The sequence below is a fragment of the Hipposideros armiger genome, unplaced genomic scaffold, assembly GCF_001890085.2.
Source record: "Hipposideros armiger isolate ML-2016 unplaced genomic scaffold, ASM189008v1 scaffold_255, whole genome shotgun sequence".
Lineage (NCBI taxonomy): Eukaryota > Metazoa > Chordata > Mammalia > Chiroptera > Hipposideridae > Hipposideros > Hipposideros armiger.
The window spans coordinates 1,016,988-1,039,451 of NW_017731605.1; the positions used below are offsets into that span (position 1 = coordinate 1,016,988).

General features: G+C 39.0%; 1 protein-coding gene across 10 annotated transcripts in view; it reads left to right on the forward strand.

Annotated features, from left to right (window-relative positions):
* The window catches only part of ZNF521 (zinc finger protein 521), a 302,352-nt gene that overhangs the window by 110,576 nt on the left and 169,312 nt on the right, over window positions 1–22,464 (forward strand). For all 10 annotated transcript variants that reach the window (XM_019656174.1, XM_019656178.1, XM_019656177.1 and 7 more), the window contains one exon: window positions 12,121–15,473. In XM_019656174.1, the coding sequence (XP_019511719.1) occupies window positions 12,121–15,473 (3,353 nt within the window). The remainder of the gene's footprint in view (window positions 1–12,120; window positions 15,474–22,464) is intronic.

The window sequence follows — 22,464 nt, forward strand, 5'->3', positions numbered from 1 at the left end:
AGAGTGAGCTGCATTTCACAGTGTATTGATATTTCTCATCAAGCTAATGCAGCTTGAAAGTAATTAAGAACAAAAGTTTTGGGAGAGACTTTTCACATTTGAAACAAGCTGTTCACTCACAACTCTGTATCCTAATCATGTAACACCCAGCCTTTATGTACTTGGAACTTTATAACTCTTCAAAATGGTTACTGTCTTTTTCTAGAAATTTACAAACAGCTGCCAATGATGCTCTTCTACAGAGAGGAAGTAACTTATGGGAGCTAACTGAACATTACTTTGAACAGATTGGAAACTTGGAGTCTGACTACTGGAAGTGGGAGGAAGGCAAGGTTAAGGGATGGGAAAGAAAAGGAGATAATCTTTTCTTTCTGCTTCTTGGTAAGAGCTGGAGTCAATGCGGTCTTTGAATAAGGGAGAGAAAGCCCTTCTTCAAGTTGCTGTGGTGCAGGGCAGCAGACTTGAAGCAGAGGACATTATGAATCAGGGGAAATAAAAAATTCTACCATGAGTTTCAAAGTTGGGGAGTGCCAAGGAAGCACCCTGAAGCTGGCTCAAACTGGGGATTTCTGGACCCCATTCCCAAGTGCAGATTCAGTAAGCCTGGGGTGAAACCCAGGAGTCTACATTTTCCACAGACAGTTCATGTGGTTGGTGGATTAGACTGAGAAACACTTCCCTGGGTCATCTGGTTGGGGCAAAGGGTCAGCCTTTTGCCTTGTGTAGAGTCATGGTAGTTGCAATAATCATTGAGGAAAGATAGCTTAGGAAAAGGTGACAAGGAGCGGTTACTGTATTCCTCATTGAGACCAACGGTAGAGAATGTGGCTCTAGAGGCGAGAGCATGAGGAAGGTGAAGCTGATGACAGCGGCAGTTTGATGGACCCTCTTCTGCTTTTATTTGCCAATACCTGACCTGACCCCTCCCCCACCCCAGGAGAGGGTGAAAGTAAGAGATGGAAGGAGGGAGGCCCACTGTTAAAGAGAACTGGAGGAGTGCGTGTGTGTGTGTGTGCGCGCGTGTGTGTGCGCGCGTGTGTGCGTGTGTGTGTGCATGTGTGTGTGTGCGCGTGCGTGTGTGCATGTGTGTGTGCGTGTGTGTGTGTGTGTTAGCCAGCAGTCAGAAGTGAAATTAAGAAATAGGCCATCATGGGTTGTCAACAGCGGGTTATGGGTTCATAGAATTGTTAGGTGATTTTGTTTTCTTCTGTGTATGTGTATATACATATATCAAGTAGCATGGATTACTTTTGTAATAGAAAAAGCAACGGAATCTTTAACGAAAGAAAATGAACCATGTTAAATACCATTTTAAGATTATTCATTTACCCATAAAAGCTGGATGACTCGGTGGCATTAGAGGTGGCGGTGGTAGTTTTAGCGGGGAGGGTTGTGGAAGGGTGGACTTGGAGAGTTATCTAACACAGAGGCCAAGCTGCTTGCCTGCCCACTGGGAACTTGGGTTTGGATCTTAGTGCTGCCATCAACTGCTATTGTTAGTACAAGATTATAACATGTTACTTATCCTCATTGACCTGTGTGCTCATCTGTAAAATTAGCACTTTTTTTCTCTAAAGGTTAAGACTTCTCACAGATCTTAAATATTGTGTTTCCTATATGTGAAAAGTTAGAAATGACAGCCTTGACTTTCTTTTCTCTGTGTAGGCTTCAATCAAATTCACTTATTTTCTTTCCTTTGATCCCTCCAGGCAGACCCAGAGGTATGCATAGCCCATGCCAAACAACCTTAGGTCATCTTAAGAGAAAAGAGTAGAGCTCAGATGGGGGAGGAGGCTTCATTAAAAGATTCTAAAACCAGCCCTTTCTTTCAGACAGCATTGAGTCAGTCAAGATCCCAGAACTGTGCTAGTAGGTTTTATGTCTTTGAGTATTAGAAACATGCTTTTGCAAGGGTCATACCAATAAGCTTTGGACATACACAGATGTGTCTTGCTATCCATATTGCCCTTTTCAAAGGTTAAAAAAAAAAAAACATTGCCACAAATTTCTCCATAAAAATTATCATTCAGAATTGGAGCATTTCAGGTGTGGATGAAGCAGGTACATATGAAATTCGTCATTATCTGAATGAGACATAATACAATTTCTTAATTTACTCTTAAGTTGTGTTAACACACTAAGTTTTCAGTGGAATTTTGTATACTCTGTTTGTGTCCTGTATGTTGAGTATCAAAGGGATTGGTGTCTACGTGCATTGTGAGACAAATGCAGATAGGGCTTGTTTCTAATCAGCTTTACTACCTCTGACTTGTTACTGTGGCCACACTGCTTGGCATTCTTACACAGGGTGCCAAAAAAAAATGTATACACATTTTAAGAAAGGAAAAAACTGTATTAATATATACCGATGAAGAAAAGATGAATACAAGTCACGTTTGACTTCTGCAATTACAAGAGGTGCTCAGAGTGGTTACCATCAGCATCCAGACACTTCTGATTATGGTGAATTACTGCTTGAACAACGTTGTCTGAAGTGTTAACATCTCTTAAAATGTGTATACATTTTATTGGCACCCCTGGTACATTGGTTTGTTGTGTTAAAATTATCTGGGATGTAGACAAAATGAAGTGTTATTACTTGGAGGTATCATTGGGTTTTTGAGGCCTGACTTTGTTACCGGTTTGGGGATATTTGGCAAGATACTTCATCTCAGTTATATATTATAAAAATATATAATTTAATAAAAACAGTATAATTATATGTAATATGTGTTAATCAGTAAAAAAATAGCATCATAAAGACTTCCTGTAATGAACAGTGTTTCATTAAGACATGATTGTGCATTTACTCATATTAAATGCCAGATTACTATGATTAACACTTTTGTAATGAGAAATAGCAAAAATAGTGCAAAAATTTTTTTAGCATGAGGCATTTTGTCTATTCTGAACATTTAGTCAACTCTGTATAAAAACATACATGTACACACATCCTGTACCACAACTTTGGCTGGTACTGGTGCCCATAAATAAATTACCAGGACTGCTAACAAGAAAAAAAGTGATAGAATGAACTGGTTTGGATTTTATTTTAATATTGATTGTAAGGTAGAGATTCTAGGTAAGAAAAAATTGAACAGAAAGTGAGAAATAAAAAATAAAGACAGCATAAAGTACCTGGAAAATTCTTCAAATTGATAATCAGCCTAATTTTCAGGATTGCCTGTATCAAAATTTGCCTAATTAGGTAAATGAGGAAAAAGAAAACTGCGAATAGGGGTACTGACATAATATGATCTGTATAGAAATATTTTGTCATGCTCTAGTTAGAGTTATTTTAAGAAAATAATTTTGTCCTTTGTGGTTTATACAGTATTTTTTCAAACATCATCACATTTAAAATAAAGGACTTATATCATTTGGGTTATTTGTGATCCAATCTCACTTTTCAATTTTAGTTTTACTGTAAGTATTATTGTGAAAGTTAATGATTCTGTTGAAACACTATAAACATTTTATCATGTGAGGATGCATTGGTGATTTGTCCTGTAGATCTCTTCGGATGCACAAAGTCTCAAGATTGTTCACTCTCCCCCAATTTTTAATAGCACCATAGCATATAACTTCACCATAATATGCATAAACACTGATTGAGGAGTAGACAGCACAAATTATGTACTTCGAGTTGTAGCTGCTGGGTGGTTGACTAGGTGCACTCACTAGCTACCTGACTGGCTTTTAGCTGACCACCTGGAAACCTGTGTGAGTCAAAATCTGTGCCTCAAAAACAAAAAAAGAAAGAAAAGAGAAAAGAAAATGAATATTTGTTCCAGACCTCAAGGGTTCATGTCCTAATTTGGACACATGAACATCAAAATCAAGAACATTGAGGTGCATTCTATTATAATACCAAATGGACAATTGTAGTAATATTCACCCTCCCCCCCAATCTTTGTAACAGCTTTTTCTATATTAGCACACTGTACTTATCACTTTACTGCACAATGAACCCACAGGGGGTGCTAATTGGTCATTAATTAAATTTTAGCCTTTCAACACTTTTGTATTCTCCAATGGCTTTATCTGCAGTGAAGTATATACAGCGTGGCCTTTTTAAACTGCCGAAAATTCATGTTAACTTGACTGCTGCCGTGGATATAATACAGGTAAGATTCAGCTTGAGTGAACACCACTTCAGGACTATCAAAGTTCCTTGTGACTGAAAGTTTACCAGCCTTGGACCAAAACTTACGTGTTAGAAAAATATTCAGCAAAATGTAGTTTTCTATGACAAAACATTCAGCTAGACCAGATTTCTCTTTGAAATAGAATTCGATCGCTTTGTTCGAAAATGTAGTGGGTTAGGGCAGTTCTTTAAAAAACCATTAACCTGGTGGAATGAACTTTCTGAGGTTCATCATTCACCAGTGAAGCCATTTTCAAACTTGTTTTCTTAGTGGGAGAATCCCTTTACCTCATGCTCCCCAGTGAAGAGGTTAATTTAAATTGCTAATAATTAACATAATTTGGCACTGAGAAATTTGTGGAGTATTTTTGAAAAGGTGTGGACTTCTGCAAAGCTTAATAGGTACATTTCGTACTAGTGCAAAGGATTTTGAAGCAAAATAGAATTTGCTTCAAGAAATTTCTAAATACGTAAAAGAGTGAGTTACAGAGCTGATGTCAGAACTGTGGAAGGTGGCTTCAAGGTTTTGAATGCAGGCCATTCTTTCTTGGGGATTTCACTCCACTAATGAACTGATCACAACTTGCCAGTGTGTTCAGCTAGTAAGGAATGAGCTACTATATATTGGTTTTCAAGATAACTAAAATAGCATCCAGAAGATTTTTTTTTTGGGGGGGGGGCACTTTTGTGTGTTTATTTTTAAACAAAATCTCACTGAAGTCATTCAAAATTATTAGAATCTCAATATGAGTAAAGCAGCAACTAAATTATAGTTTTTATTCCTTTGTACTGTTTTCACATTTATCAGTAAGAACCTAAGGGTAACTTTGACTTTCATAGTAGTAGTAATGATTTAGTACATGTTTGTATCTTAGCAGTTCAGAAAGTTCTTTCATACAATGTCAAGTTTGATTCTTATAATATTAACTATGAGGCAGAGTGGAATTTTTCTGATATTACAGATAAGGAAGCTAAAAGTAAAAAACAAAAAGAATAAGTTATTTCTAGAGCTCATTGGCCAATATTAGACCTAAATACATAGTAGAAGCTATTTAACGAACGTTGCTTAAGTAAACAAATGAACAAAATAAGCAATAAAGAACTACTTCAAATTCTTTGTGGTATGAAGTCATTTACAAGACTACAAAATAGCTAAATATGTCTTCTAACTCAAAATAATACAGATAAAAAGAAAACAGATTCGGGAAATTCGCTCTGTTGGTGTCTGTCATTATTAAAGGAAAGATAAACATGTTAAATAATGTAACACGCTCACAGTCACAGCACTTTAAACAGATGTGTAATACAAGATTGCCAATTATTGAACGCCAAGAGGTTGGTGCTTATCATTAGTTATATATATTTTTAAGTGAGCCAAAAGATAGAAAAAGTAAATCAGTTCTCACCCCCCACTTAATTGGGAACCACTTTTCCTTCTGTCTGGCTTCAGAAACCCAATGTCTCGATTTCCGGGAGTGAGACGATGACTGTTCTTTAACTGGTTTCACGTCAGCTTTTTCCTCTGATTTGAGAGGTGGAGTTAAGTTAGAACTGCTGAAGAATGCACTGTTTTCTGTTTAATTTGGCTGCGGAAGATGGAATTCATTGAGCTCCGTCTGTTCAAATGAACTTTAAGCAACAGCAAGCAAAACATTTGTACTTCTCTGCACACATAATAGAAATGTGTCTGGTGAAAGAGACAGCCTGGATATAAAGAGCAGGATCACCTAAGGAGGGCAAGGGAAGGGTGATAGCTTCTTATCTCTTACGTTGGCTACTTCAAAGCGTTAAAGGAATGTTGGTGGTGGGGTGGGGGAAGTGAGGGTTTTTTTTTATTCGGGAGTATTGAAAGGAAAAAAACTACCTCTGAACTCGGATATTTGGAATTCATCTTAAGACTGTTAAAAAAATGTGTACCACCAATTCCTGCTCCTCAGAGCTGCTGTCATTAGTGGGTGACCACCCTTTTTCCTCATAATCTAACTTTTAATGCATTTAATTGCTCCTTCCAGAACAATTTGGAATATTACACAAGTTAAATGCATCTGTGAATTATAAAAAATTTTAAAGTTTACATTTCTCTTTTGAACACCCAGTAGAGTATTCATTTTCAAGTAGTTAAATAAGTTACATTGCAAAGGAATGAATTTAATGTGGGCTGTTGATAAAAAAATTACGATCGTTATTAAAGTTGCAGCTTTTCTAAAACTATTGACATTTCTATTGAGAATGAAAGGAAGCAATTGTGCAATAATGCATGATGGTTTATTTAAAATGACCATATCTGTTAGCAGTTTAAACCATTGCCTTAAAAATATATTGTGTAATTTGGTTAGATGATTCTAAGTATGATGCTGTGAAATTCTTACTGTGATGGCACTGAGTTAACATGACAAATATCCCTGTTATCTGTGTCTGTTAAACACACATTTCAAAATATTGTTCTCTTTGAGTAGTGCCTAACTTCTTTTAGCATTTACCCACACCTGTTTATTTCCCTCAGGATTCTCAGTTTATCTTAAGGTGGCTCAGGTAGTTAGAGAATGAAAAAAGGTCTCTGAACTCTATTTAATATGAAAGTTCATAACAGCTCTTATAGCCTGCTGACAGAAATCATCATATTTAGCCAATGGAGGAGATAACCTGGAAATCTTCTTTGGTCTTATGTTTTAACCTATTGTTCCATACGTAAAAGAATCAATCAAAGTAAATGAACTTATTTTGTCATTAAATAATGCAGTGATTCTATTGCTGATGTTTTAAGGAGAAGAGAGGTAATTTCAAAATTACATATTTGGCTTCAGAATTACATAGCAAAATACTTGTTCCAAGGTTATCTGTCTGTAAAGACCCAAGATTATATTTTATGTATGATAATTTAATACTTGGAATGTAGCATGGATTTATGGTCCATTAATTCTTAGATAACTGTTTATATTTTATATTTTTGATGGCTGAATATACAACTGTGAATGCTTCAGGCACTCTAGATTTCCATTGGGCCAATCCTTAAAGCTCATATTTTAGTGGTTCCATTAAAGGAAAGAAAATGTTAAAATATGTTTATATTATACACATAGAAACTTATATGTGGAAAGAATACATGCAACACATGTAAATCTTTTTGTTTACATATGCAGCTTTTCTTCTAGCAATGATAGGTGCCCTAGAAACATTCACTAATCTTTGTAACACCCCAGAGGGTAAGTAGCAAGAATTATTACCTTCATATCGCAGGTGAAATACCTAGGTAGGGGCAGATTAAACAACTCGGCCACGACACTCTCTAAGTCAGTTACGAAGCTAGAGATAAAACTCCAGACTCTTGACTTTTCCTTTTCATTCTGAGTCATTGCACTCCTGAAAACAGAGGTACCAGACCTGTCAGTGTCTGTGCTGCTTTTTCTTACTTGAAAAGTAACCACTGATGTAAATCCTGTCCCTGTTAAGGAAACCTTGCTGTGTGACACTTGCACACATGATGCTGAGTCCCGGAAGGGCAGTTTAGAGAGTGCTCTGCTGTTACAGTGAATGAGCTCAGGTAGCAGAAGGATATCAGTCAGCCAGTTTCTCCTGGCCCAGTCCTATGAAGAACTGAAAGTATCAGAAGGTTCCATAACTTCAGAGATTCAGATAAGTTCTTTAACATACAGTGTTTCAATCCACCTTGTGGCTTTACTGTTTCCTTAATCATTTCAGATGGCCTGCACTATTGATTGGAATCAATGTTCTAAAGGCTTGGTCTTTGCCCTCAAGAAGCATGTACCTGACACTAAGACGTGCCTATTGATACAAAATAAGCATTAGCATCACCCAAACATTGCATATCTTCTCTTCTTTTTTTCTTTATTGGCTACATCCAACACCGAAGAATGGCTGGGACCCTCAGGGTTTCTCTTCCCCAATGTCTGGCTATAAACTAATGCCCTCAGGTCCCTATTTGGCCACCAAGTAGCCCTTCCCAGGATGTACTTATCTGTCTATCCCAAACAGCAGGGATAAAATCACATCCAGCCTTTGCTGTCTCCTCCTCAGGTTGGCACATGAGGGGCTAGTGGCTCACGTCACAGAGGTGCTCTGTGCACTGATGCCTTTTTTTTTTCTGTGAAATACCTCCTTCTAGTATGACTTCACTTTTCTCTTAGTGAGCACTTCCCCCATAAATATGACCGAACAGGTGTTGCTGTGCCGCTAACTGAGTTTCCAGCTGTCCTGCAACCCCGACCTGGCAAAATCTGTTGTTTCGTCCTTTTAGACAGACTAGAGAACCATCAAGCCTGAGATGGAGGTCTTCCTTGCAGGATATGGCAGTTTTGTTGCCAGAAGATGGTCGGGAAAGCCTGGCTGGCTAACAAAGACAGGCCTTCAGCGGCTGGGTGTAGTTCCAGTTCTGCATCCCCTTTGGCAGGAGCACAGAGGCTGCTGCAGTGTGGCCAGCCAGCGAAATTAGGAAATAAGGACCTCTTTTATTTACTCAGGCTGCTGAATCATGGGCATTCCTGTCTGCTTGGAGAAAAGTCAGGCGGCTCTACTTTCCACTGAAAGTCTCAGGAGTGTTTGAGACTTTCATCTCGGAGTGTTCACACACTTGTTTTAATGTGCTTTATGGAAATGGTGAAACTCAGCAAGTCCAGTTGCTGTAGAAAAACATCTGCACTAACTATACACACACATTTGCATCTTTAAATAGACTTTCGGGCCACGGAGCTGGTTTCCAGCAAGGTTTTGTTTTTTTTTGTTTTTTTTTTTTTCTTTTTTATTCCAGCTGTAAGAGCTATAGTTCTCTGAGAGTCAGCTAGTGTGAAGTGACTGATTCCAAAAATTAAAATTTAACATGGACATGTTAAGTACTTCACATTGAAATGCAGAAAACTTGCCATAACACTGAAGGATATTCCTGTAAGTAGCACTTAGTGAGTGCCAAAGGGGAAAAAAGCTCAAGTTGATTCAGAAACTGAAGTTAAAAGAATCTTCCATAGTTTCTTCTATATGAAAAAAAGAACTTGAAATTGTTTAAATCTATATTAGCGATTTAAACAGAGTTTGCATTGTGACTGCTAAAAAGCTAGCTTAACAAAGAAAGCTTAAGCTAATGGGGACAAATCAAAGACTTGTGTAGACCTCAGAGAATGTTGGCAACACCACCACCACCACCACAAAAGTCTTGGGAGAGTTTGATACCATTTGAGCATGAACCAACCCTCCTGGGAATTTTGTCAGTGAATTCCTTGTGTGTTCCTGGGAGAACAGATCCATTTATAATACTAGCAAATGAGTTTTTTACAATTTGTATTTTAAAACAGGAATCAGCCTTTCATAACACCTTTATTTATTTTTCTAAAAATAGCATTCCCTGTTCAAACTTTTCACTTCTGCGCAACCTACTCCATTCCCCAGCCTAAGCTTTATGAATTCTGTAGGTGATTTCCATGGATTTCAGTCACAAAGACACATCATCTGTGATTATCACTCCTGTTTTTTATTCCCCAAGACGAAGTAATAGGGACAGGGGAGAGAGAAAAGGTTTCCAGCTCACTTGAATCCTGGTTTGAGTAAAAACTTGATCCTAACCCTCAGCTCACTTGACATGTAGTTGAAATTTACAAGCTGAAGAGAACAGTTATGTAACAGGTATAGTCAGGCATGGCCCACTGACAAGAGCCTGATTTAAGCATGGTGTCAGGGATTGCACACTATTTATAATGGTCTATTGCTTTATAATTCTTGGTGCATTTGTATAATGATATATCAGGCCTGGACACAATCTTCAATTTAATAATAAATTCACTTCTTAAATTTTCAGGCTCAGTAGCTATTTTCTTCCAGTCTACATGCATGACAAATTCTGATTCACTGTCTTCCCCAACTATACAAAATGAGATGATGTGTTTGAAAATATTTTTAAGTGAAACAACAGGATGTAAACCCAAAAGGTAAATGTGAAATGTGGTAGATTTTTACCAAGAATGTTGAGCAAATTTAATATATAATAATATTTTTTTCAGTGAGGGGAAATATTATAAAACTTTGGCTGATTTTAGGGATACCATCTTTAATTGATTTACGGTTTTTTAAGGGGAAAGCTAAAATCATCATTGAGGCGTTTTTTAATTTTTAAGTTTTTAAAATTGTTTTTCTGTATGTTGGGTGGTGAGTTCATCTGCATATGTTCTTTATAACTCACCTTTAAATTAAGTCACACCCACAATTATCGGACCCTCTCTTATACTAGAAATGTATTGGGTTATAAACTCATATAAATGAGGCTGCAAAATCATGCGATTTTTCAACTTGTGTTGCAAAGCTTTGTTGCAGTGGGCAGGGATCCAATGATGGTGTTTGGTTGTTTTCTCAGAGTTAGATGGTTGCCATCTGGCATTGAAAGTGAGATGGTGTTGTCATCAGTTTCTAGATGCAGGAAAGGAATGATCCTCATCTGTTTCCTGTGGATAAGCAAGAGGTTGATAATCTAGTAAAATCTTGTTAACTTAAAGAAAGCAGACGTGGAATTTGTTTACATAATGCTTGCCAGTTTCTACTTTTATGTTGATAATATAGCTTGCTAATGAACTTTAGCTTTGAAGAATTTAAACACTTATTTGATCATATTCTACTTGAGTATTCTTGAATATCATAATAATATTCTAATTGAACCTATTATTCTAATACAATCACTGTCCCCACTAGCTCCGCTCCATGGCCTTTACTTGTCTGCATTTATAAAAAACCTTGCTTGCTCTTTTGGAGAGTGAAAAGCTTTTACAGTTTCTTCTGATCTTGAATGACAGATTGTTTTGAAAGGCAAAAAAGCAACCGATTTGACAGATCTTATTTTCTGCGCGGATGTTAAGAAAGCAACAGAAGTAAGAGTGCACATTTGATAAGAACGTAGTTAAAAACCCACCTAATACAAGGTAGTGTTACTTTATGGATAGCTTGCTAAGGTTATATCTGGTTTTCAGTCTTGTTTGTCTTTTCTTCGTTGCTCATAAATCTTTCAGCATTTACCATAATCATTTATCACTTTTCCTGTTTCCAGTTTTTCACAAGTTGCTTTGTCTCTGCCCACCTCAAAGTGCAGGTCCTGTTTAGCTAAGGAAGTTCATGCTGCTGAAGCTTTTGCAAAAGGAAGAAATGGTGGGCCACCTTTTGAACTTTCCAAACAAAATACACGATTACAATCTGGCCCTTGTGAAACTCTCATTTTTTTCTTGATCCTGGCTGATCCTAGCTACATGTAATATCTAGCAGCACCCTTCTAACATTTAATAATCCATTTTCTGGCCTATGGTATTCGAATCTTTCAGTTATTGAAGAAATCCTGGTTGTCTTTCATTACACAAGACATAATTATTATTGTGTTTTCTGTCTTCTTTCATGTGCTTACTTTTTAATATTTTTTTGCAGAAAGCAATAAGGTCTGTATCAATAAGAACCCCATAAAAGATTTTGGTCTTCAGAATTTCCTTTTTATATAAAAATAAGCAAAATGCAGAGGGAATTTTTTATTAAATATTAGACATCTGGGTTGACTGCATTAATTTTAAATCATTCCTGTAATATTTCCTCTTTTCATTTGGTTCTTCAGATGCTCACAGAATATGCAAATCATTTTAGAATGAATACAAAAGAAACATTAAATATATTAAAATCTACATTTTAATAAAATTGTCAATGTGTAATATATACCTGGCTTCTAAGGAAGAATGATAAAAAGTAATAAAAGGGTAATTTAGACAGAACTATTTAATATCGTCTTATATTTTACAACCCAGTACAAAGTAAATGTAGAATAAAAGCTTTGGGCTCGGGTTGGAAAATGTTGAACTCAAATAGTCTCTCCTACATTTTTTTTTTCCCCCCCTGAATGGCTCTAGATGGTCTAACTGGGAGTACTTGTGGAAATGGTTCGATGAACTCGTTCTTGAATTCTCAGCTGGTAAAGTGGACTGTTCACCCTCTTCTCGTTGCAGATGGAGTAGATGTGGAAGACGACCCCACTTGCTCCTGGCCGGCTTCCTCACCTTCTAGCAAGGACCAGACTTCCCCGAGCCATGGAGAAGGTTGTGATTTTGGAGAGGAAGAAGGTGGCCCTGGACTCCCGTATCCGTGCCAGTTCTGTGACAAGTCGTTTAGCCGCCTCAGCTACCTGAAGCATCATGAGCAGAGCCACAGCGACAAACTGCCTTTCAAATGCACCTACTGCAGTCGGCTATTCAAACACAAGCGGAGCCGAGATCGCCATATCAAACTCCACACAGGGGACAAGAAGTACCACTGCAGCGAATGTGATGCTGCGTTCTCCAGAAGTGATCACTTGAAGATTCACTTAAAGACTCACACGTCCAACAAGCCATATAAATGTGCCATTTGTCGCCGTGGGTTCCTGTCCTCTAGTTCCTTACATGGACACATGCAGGTTCACGAGAGGAACAAGGACGGTTCCCAATCGGGTTCCAGGATGGAGGACTGGAAGATGAAGGACACTCAGAAGTGCAGTCAGTGCGAGGAAGGCTTTGACTTCCCAGAAGACCTCCAGAAGCATATTGCGGAGTGCCACCCCGAATGCTCCCCGAATGAGGACCGAGCGGCCCTCCAGTGTGTCTACTGCCATGAGCTTTTTGTAGAAGAGACCTCCCTCATGAACCACATGGAGCAGATGCACGGTGGGGAGAAGAAGAACTCTTGCAGCATTTGTTCTGAGAGTTTCCACACGGTGGAGGAATTGTACAGCCACATGGATAGTCACCAGCAACCAGAGTCGTGCAATCACAGTAACAGTCCTTCCCTGGTCACGGTGGGCTACACCTCCGTGTCCAGCACGACTCCGGATTCCAACCTTTCAGTGGACAGCTCAACAATGGTGGAAGCTGCCCCACCAATCCCAAAGAGTCGAGGGAGGAAGCGGGCTGCTCAGCAAACCCCTGACATGACTGTTGCCTCAAGTAAACAAGCAAAAGTTACCTACAGCTGTATTTACTGCAACAAGCAGCTATTTTCGAGTCTAGCGGTTCTGCAGATTCACTTGAAAACTATGCATTTAGATAAGCCAGAACAGGCCCATATTTGTCAGTATTGCTTGGAGGTATTGCCCTCACTCTATAACCTAAATGAACATCTTAAGCAAGTGCATGAAGCTCAGGACCCAGGTCTGATTGTTTCTGCCATGCCTGCCATAGTCTACCAGTGCAACTTCTGCTCTGAAGTTGTCAACGACCTCAACACGCTCCAGGAACACATCCGATGTTCTCACGGATTTGCGAACCCTGCAGCAAAGGATAGCAATGCATTCTTTTGTCCCCATTGCTACATGGGGTTTCTCACTGACTCTTCCCTTGAAGAGCATATAAGACAGGTCCATTGTGACCTCAGTGGCTCCCGATTTGGGTCTCCAGTACTTGGGACTCCAAAAGAACCTGTAGTAGAAGTCTATTCTTGTTCCTATTGTACGAATTCTCCAATATTCAACAGCGTTCTTAAACTGAACAAACATATCAAAGAGAATCATAAAAATATTCCCTTGGCCCTGAATTATATTCATAATGGGAAGAAATCCAGGGCCTTGAGCCCCCTATCTCCTGTGACCATAGAGCAAACATCTCTTAAGATGATGCAGGCAGTGGGAGGTACACCTGCGCGTCCGGCCGGAGAATATATCTGTAACCAGTGTGGTGCTAAGTACACGTCCCTAGACAGCTTTCAGACTCACCTAAAAACTCATCTTGACACTGTGCTTCCGAAGCTGACCTGTCCTCAGTGCAACAAGGAATTCCCCAACCAGGAATCCTTGCTGAAGCACGTTACCATTCATTTTATGATCACTTCAACGTATTACATCTGCGAGAGTTGTGATAAGCAGTTCACATCAGTGGATGACCTTCAGAAACACCTGCTGGACATGCATACCTTTGTCTTCTTCCGCTGCACCCTCTGCCAAGAAGTTTTTGACTCAAAAGTGTCCATTCAACTCCACTTGGCTGTGAAGCACAGCAACGAAAAGAAAGTCTACAGGTGCACCTCTTGCAACTGGGACTTCCGCAATGAGACTGACTTGCAGCTCCATGTGAAACACAATCACCTGGAAAATCAAGGGAAAGTACACAAGTGCATTTTCTGTGGTGAGTCTTTTGGCACTGAGGTGGAGCTTCAGTGCCACATCACCACCCACAGTAAGAAATACAACTGCAAGTTCTGCAGCAAAGCCTTCCATGCGATCATTTTGCTGGAGAAACACTTGCGGGAAAAACATTGTGTGTTTGAAACCAAGACTCCGAACTGTGGAACAAATGGGGCTTCCGAGCAAGTGCAGAAGGAGGAGGTAGAGCTGCAGACCTTGTTGACCAACAGCCAGGAATCCCACAATAGTCACGATGGGAGCGAAGAAGATGTGGACACCTCGGAGCCTATGTATGGGTGTGACATCTGTGGAGCAGCCTACACTATGGAAACGCTGCTGCAGAATCATCAGCTCCGAGATCACAACATCAGACCCGGAGAGAGTGCCATCGTGAAGAAGAAAGCCGAGCTCATTAAAGGGAATTATAAGTGTAACGTGTGCTCTCGAACCTTCTTCTCTGAAAATGGCCTCCGTGAACATATGCAGACTCACCTAGGCCCTGTCAAACACTACATGTGCCCTATTTGCGGAGAGCGGTTTCCCTCCCTTTTAACTCTTACCGAACACAAAGTCACGCATAGTAAGAGTCTGGATACTGGAAACTGCCGGATTTGCAAGATGCCTCTCCAGAGTGAGGAGGAGTTTTTAGAGCATTGCCAAATGCATCCTGACTTGCGGAATTCCCTGACGGGATTTCGCTGCGTGGTCTGCATGCAGACAGTGACCTCCACCTTAGAACTCAAAATCCATGGGACATTCCACATGCAAAAGACAGGAAATGGTTCCGCAGTCCAGACCACAGGGCGTGGCCAGCACGTCCAGAAACTGTACAAGTGCGCGTCTTGCCTCAAAGAGTTCCGTTCCAAGCAAGATCTGGTGAAGCTTGACATCAACGGCCTGCCATATGGTCTGTGTGCTGGCTGCGTGAATCTCAGTAAGAGCGGTAGTCCAGGCGTCAACATCCCTCCCGGCACCAACAGACCAGGCTTGGGCCAGAATGAGAGTCTGAGTGCCATTGAGGGTAAAGGCAAGGCAGGGGGACTGAAGACTCGCTGCTCCAGCTGCAACGTTAAGTTTGAATCTGAAAGTGAACTTCAGAACCACATCCAAACAGTCCACCGAGAGCTCGTGCCAGATAGCAACAGCACACAGTTGAAAACTCCGCAAGTCTCGCCAATGCCCAGAATCAGTCCCTCCCAGTCAGATGAGGTAACTTGCCTTTTGAATGTTTGCAGTTTAACCTCCTCCAGAAACTGTCCCCGCTTTATGTTTACACTTTCCTCAGCTTTATTTATCGTCACGTGCCAAGAGATGCTTAGATTGAAATGCAGTGGTTCCCCCCACCCCCATAGCCATTAGCTAGCAATTACTTGCTTCTTGATAAGCAGCATTTTGGCTTGAATGGTGCAAAATAGGACTAATTCCAGTCTCCTTGGGATATTGTCTCCTCTATGACTGAAGAGACCAGTGCTCATGCCAATACCACTGAGATCTGGAATCTCAGCATAGCTTCCCCGCGAGTTGAAATCCCCAGCTATGACTTGTGTGTATGGTACAGAGATAATGACATAAAAGTAAGATACTATTAGCCAACATGCTGGCTTAGAGTGAATTAAAAAGGATATATATATATATATATATATATATATATATATATATATATATATATTTGTGGATAACAAATTGGGTAGGGGTGGCTTTTTAATACCATGTTGTCAACACTCACAGTTTGTCTTCTGGGTAATGAGAAAAATACTTTTTCACAGGAGGATTTAAAAAAATCCCCCACATTTATTAAGCACCACGTGCCCAATATTCCTTTTTAAAGGCACTATTCCTGTGTCTTCACTCTCTCTCTGGATTGGGTTTCAAAATTAATTTTTTTTTCTTAGCTTAAGAGTAGTTTCATGTTTTCTTTGCTACAATGAATACAAGAAACAAGTTAATTTACAGTGAACCAATTTTATAAGTCATCATTCCTTGAAGATGAGTGGAGGATGGCTCATTTTATTATAATTTCTTTATGCTTTATCACCTGGCTTCTAACAGCTCTTTCCACTTCCCTACCTGCCCCTATCTGGAGATCCATCCAAATGAAAACCCCAGGGAGATCCATCTCCCTTCAGTTTGGGGGTCAGTGCATTTTCCTTATCTTCTCTCTGCACTCACACCCTCTTGGAGGCCCCCCTGCATCTCCCTGCAGATAGCCATCAGCCAGCTGGTAGGGGAGAGCTGAGAGGACTAACACAGAGCCCATCCTCATGAAATGTGGCATCTGTACAACAGGCAAAGTCTCAAACTTTGAAGCTGCCTTCCCTTCTCTCCTCCTCAAGTAAATATCCACCTTTTTTTCATTTAAATAAACGAAATCCTTTTGAACTGATGAAAATAGCTGGAAGAACATACTTTTGATAATAGTTCATGGCTCATGTGTTAGACCAAATAGTTTCTTTTGAAACAAATATTGGCAGTTATAATCATGTGAAATGAATTATTTTTTCCAACTTTTTATTTCAAAAATGATTAAACTTATAGAAAAGTTAAAGGAATAATACAGTGATCATGTGTGTGTGTGTGTGTGTGTGTGTGTGTGTGTGTGTGTTTATGTCTCCATATCACATTTACCAGATATGAGTTCTTTTGTCACATTTCTCTCTCTGTAATCTTTTTTATTAACTTGAGCCACATGAAAGTAAGTTGCAGATATCATGTCTCCTGAGAATAAGGATATTTTCCTAACTAACCATAATATCATTAGCTAAGGCAATTAACTAAATCAGCTAAAGAAATTAAATCCATACTATTGTCTATAAGAAATCCATATTCAAATTTCCCCAATTAGCCCTCAAATGTTTTATTTTTAAATGCTTTTGAACAAGAATTCTTTAAAAAAATGGATGCAGAAAATTACTGCTCTTTTTTTAAAAAAAATGTGTTACGTTTAACAGTTTATATATTAATGTTTAATTTAAATGGTATATAAAATTGATTTAAGATTATTCTATTTGTGTGTGTGTGTGTGTGTGTGTGTGTGTGTGTGTGTGAGAGAGAGAGAGAGAGAGAGAGAGAGAGAGAGAGAGAGAGAGAGAGAGATTGTGGTGGTATGTATGCACTTAAAATTAATAAAACCAAGCTCTTTTTTCTTAGTAGATCATTTATGGAAAGGCACATGTCTGTTTCTTCGTATCTGTTCATGGTTATATTTTCTGATATTTCTAGATTACGTTATATTATATACCATTAGAGGTGAGATATTTTAAAAGTGAAAGAGGACATGTGAATATGTTGCATGTTAACATACATGTCTGTACATGTTAATTGGGATAGAGTTGATTAGACGAATTTATCTTTAAGGGATGGTCAAGCCTTTAATTATACCTAAAATATAGTGATAATTATAAAGCTTAACTATATCCTGCACACACATAGAATAACATACAAAGTACTTTTTAAAGTACTTTTAAATTTTAATTGTTACAATAGTGTTTTTAAACCACCTAGTTACAGAGTGTAACAAAAAGACTATGCAGAAGGGTACCTCCTTATTGACCCTGATTAATAAGAGCTTGTAGCAATGCCCTGAATTTACCAGACCAGGAGTCGGCAAACTTTTGAGACGAACGAGCTGCCAGGGGTCAGCAAACTGCAGTTCGTGAGCCGCAGGCTCTGAAGTAAAATTGAAAATGAAAATAAAACTATCATAGTTTCATTTATAAAATTTTTAAAGGATATTATTTACATAAGGGTGATTATGTAAAAATATATTTTTGGCTCTTGAATAATTTTTAAATTGTTGTGAGGGACAGGATTAGCTCTTCCAGGGGTCGGCAAACTTTTGAGATGGAACGTACCCAGAGAGCCGCATGTGGCTTGAGAGCTGCAGTTTGCTGATCCCTGTACCAGGCATTAGGATTCAGCTCTTTATATTCCCTTTGTGCCTCAAAAGTTTACTAATTTGTTCAATAGTTTCATCATTGTTACCATTTTTTCATTATACTATTTGTCATAAAATTTTATATGCCCACTTCTGATACTCTCTACAGTTAAAAATGTACAGTAGGCCATATTATTTGGACTTGACATAGAACATTATTTAAACATATGTGAAGTTTTACAATAAGAAGCCTAAAAATAATGCATCAGGAAGAAAAATACATCCAGTAAATATTAGTTTGTTCCCATTTTTTGTTAGCCATGTTAAGCTTTTGTGACTTCTCATTATGAGGATTGTGTAAATTTTTCACCAGTATAGGTAAAAGAAAAGTTATGTTAAGTCTTTGCCCAAAGACAAGTATGCCACATGGGAATAAATTTTATCACAAAAAGAAGTATGAGTATATGTGTATTGACTTAGATATGTTAGGTAAGAGTTGAAGTGATGCAGGTGGTATTGTCATCTCTTTTTCTTGCTGAGGATTGAGACTTCAGAAGAGAAAAAGAAGACCATGGGAGACAATGAAACCTGGATACATAGATATTGTTAAGAACAAAATTAGATTTTTCTGGACTGTGATTTACGATCACCTGAGGGCATTGGTAGACCCTGGGATGCATCTTTCATACTGAAAAGAATGTTACTTAGTCGAGACTAGATTACCTACTTAAAAGGGATTTAGATACAATGTAGGAAAAGGTAAGTACTATATAAACCCATACAATCCAAGAAATGGATGAAAGACCAGGCATGTGGCATTTAAAGGAGGATAATAGTTGGTAGCTGTCATGAAATGAGAAATTTGGAATTGAAGACAGAAGATTTGAATTTGAATCCCATTTCTTTTGCAAAATGCTTTCTGAATTTGTGAAAAATGTTTTCTTTGTGCCCAAATCCTGTGATTACCAATGTAAATTTGCTATGCAGACTTTGTTTTGGATAAAATTTTGGGGGATCTATACATTTCCCTTTGCCCCTCCGATGTTGAGTATGATAGAAATGTGTACATAACCTACAATGATTCCATAACGGTAGAGATAATGTGACACATGAAGAACGCTGTCCATCTAGCTTTTCTACACTTGAAGAACCTCGCAGAGTTACTGACATTTACTATGTGTTGAATAAATGTTAGATCTTTTTCTGAAGTTCATTGACTCTGGCCTGGCTCTCTGGTCAGGTGCTGCCCCATCTGCACCTAAAAATGTTGTCTCATGATGGTATTAGAAGCATGTGCCCTTCCGCATTTCTCCAGGATCCTTCCTGCCCAGGTTTCTCAGAGGAAATATTTACTCACATTTCAATTCACATCATCCTCACCAATCCAGTGAAGTTGCTCTTGCAAGGGTTACCAGTTGATCTCCATCTTGCTAGATGCGTGTACAGTGCCACAGATTCAGAACTAGTAGGGACAATGGAGATAATTTAATTAAGCTACCTTGTTTTACAGACAACAAAACAGGCCCAGATAAATCGAGACCTAAAATTACAAAGCTAGTAAGTGGTAGACAAGAAGCTCTAAGAATCCAGGTATCTAACTCCAGGTTCTAGCTTCTCATAATTCCACTGGCACTTTCCTCCAGCTGAAATCTCAGCACCATCCTTTTAAGAAAATCCTCTTGTTATTGCTGTCTTGGGTTCTCTTGTTGCTTACTTCCTCCATCCACTGCAAAGGATCTTTTACTTTTATCACTTTACTGCAACTGACTTCTTTACGATCTCTACTGTCTTAATTGGCTAATAGAATGCAGTTGTGTGTGTGTGTGTGTGTGTGTGTGTGTGTGTGTGTGTTTAAGAGAACTTAGTTTACTTACTGCTCTACTTATCACCCTCTTTATTGAACCTCTGTCTTTCCTCTTGGTTCCCTTCATACCTCTCTGCATGTTCCATAGCCTTCTTCCTCTCCCTGCTCCTATAAGTTATTGCTACTCTCATTCTGATTACCTCCTGCCTGTGGCCTCATCCATTGCCCTGGCTTCAATTACCAGGTTTTACTGATGACTTTCCAAATGGCATCTCCAAAGGCAAAGGCAGGAGGGGACTTTTGGGGCTGATGGAAATATTCTGTATTTTGATTATGGTAGTGATTACATGAAATATATATATATATATATATATATTTACCAATACTCACCACATGTAAAAATTAGTGAATTTTTAAATGTGAATTACACCTCTATGAAGCTGAATTAGAAAAAAAAAAGTGATATTTCCAACTCAGGCCTCTCCATTGAGCTTCAAACTCACACACAGCTGTCTCCTGGATGTATTCACTCAACATGTTCCCATGAACTTCAAATTCAATGGCTCCAAAACTGATCTCATTATCTTTTCATCAAATCTGCTTTTTCTTTGTTATATTTTCTATTTTACTTGAGAATTCATTAATCTTCTGAGTCGCTTCTGTTTCTCCACATTCAGTTGGTCATTAAACCATCTCAACTTCAACTCGTATATATTTCGTGAACCAATCCCCTCTTCTCCATCCCCTCATCACATTTTAAGTTCAATCTCTGATTATCGTTCACTAAACTACTGAAACAGCCTCTTAATTGTTCCCTAGGACTTTAGTCTTAACATTTTCAAATTCATCTCTACAAAGCTGCCAGAACAATCTATCTAAATCAGAAATCTGAATATCATGCTCCTCCCTATTTGAAACCATCTCTATAGGATGATCCAATAATCCTTTTATTGTGAAATATGAGACTCTTCAGACTCTGGCCCCTGATAACTTTTTCCCTTCTTTTCTTACCTTTCACCTTATTCTGTAGTCAGAAGTACTTGAATGAACCCTTACAGGGGCATACTGCCTTTGTGTCTTGCTGAGCCTGTCCTGTCACTTCTACCCCAGTAATCTCTCTTCCTAACTGCTCTCTACCTTCTAAGAGGCTGTCTAACTTTCCCTTTCTTTGGAGAGCAACTACTCTAGAAGGGTTCCGATGACCCTGAATTCCCACCATAACCATCACTTTTCCCTTGAATGTCCTGTTTTTACGTGTCATATATATTATATAAAAACTTTCATTGCTTTATAATTATCTCTGCAGTTCTCTTTTCTTCTCATGAATTCCTTTGTGTAAGAATTTACTCAATCTCATATTCCTAAATACCTGTGATAATACCAGGCCTATAGTAGCAACTGCCTCCATGGATGGGTGCCCTGGAGCTGTGTGCCTGGCTGGAGGCTCTCCCGTAGCCTTTTCCCATAGGTGGCAGCATGGCAGCACAGCTGGCCACCTAGCTGTTTTCATGCAGGAACCACCCTACACAATGACCGGAACCTAGAAGGTGTTAAATTAAATGTGCGTTTTTCTTCTGAGTGTGTGAACTTCAGGATCACTGTTCATATTTTTACCACCTTTGGACTCAAATGTTTCATCGTCATGAGGTTCTGTCATAGGCACAGTGAGCACGTACCAGTCTCCTGTTATTATCCCATGTCACATCAAGGTCTGCTTTCCCAAAGAAGCTGTAATTGCTCTGACCAAGATTGCCAGTGGTCTCTAGGTTCCAAAGAAAACCTTTCTGTCCTCCTCATGCGTGCAGCACTAGGCAGAGTGGACAGCTCTTTCCCTGACATGCACTTCTCCCACGTCATGGCACTCCCTCCTACTTTGCCTCCTGTTTCTGCCTTTAGAAATTTTCCCATCATGTCTGCTCTAGAAGTACAGAAATTCTTGAAGCTCTTCCCTGGCCCTCTTTTTCTTCTCTGTCTACCCTTTCAATAGGCAGCTCATCTATTAATGAGGCTGTAACTATCTCTATGCTCAGAATTCCCAGGTTCGTTTTTCTAGTCTAGCTCTCCTTTTAGTTCCAGATTACTGTGTTATATTGATAGCTTGATGTTTCCGTTTGTATGTCTTTTAGATTTCTGAAGTGTAATGTATACAAAGTAATATCTCGATTCTCCTGATGCCTATTCATTTTCTAGACTTCCATTATTTTAGGAACGGGAACCACCCTACACCCAATTATTCAAGCAGGAAACCTGGGAATCATTCCTGATTTCTCCCTTTCCCTCACTTCCCACATCTAATCTATTAATAAGTACTATTGATTCCTCTTCCAGTAAGTCTCCCATTCATTTCTTTCCATCCCCTAAGCCATCATCATAGTCTAAACCGCAGTCATTTCTGGGCTGAGGACCACAGTAGCCTCCTACTGGATTCCACTCCTTCATCTTCTGTCTCCCACCAATCCATTCTTCATGCTGCCTTTGGATGGAATCTTGGAGCCATGTACATTACATGAAGTTACGTAAAT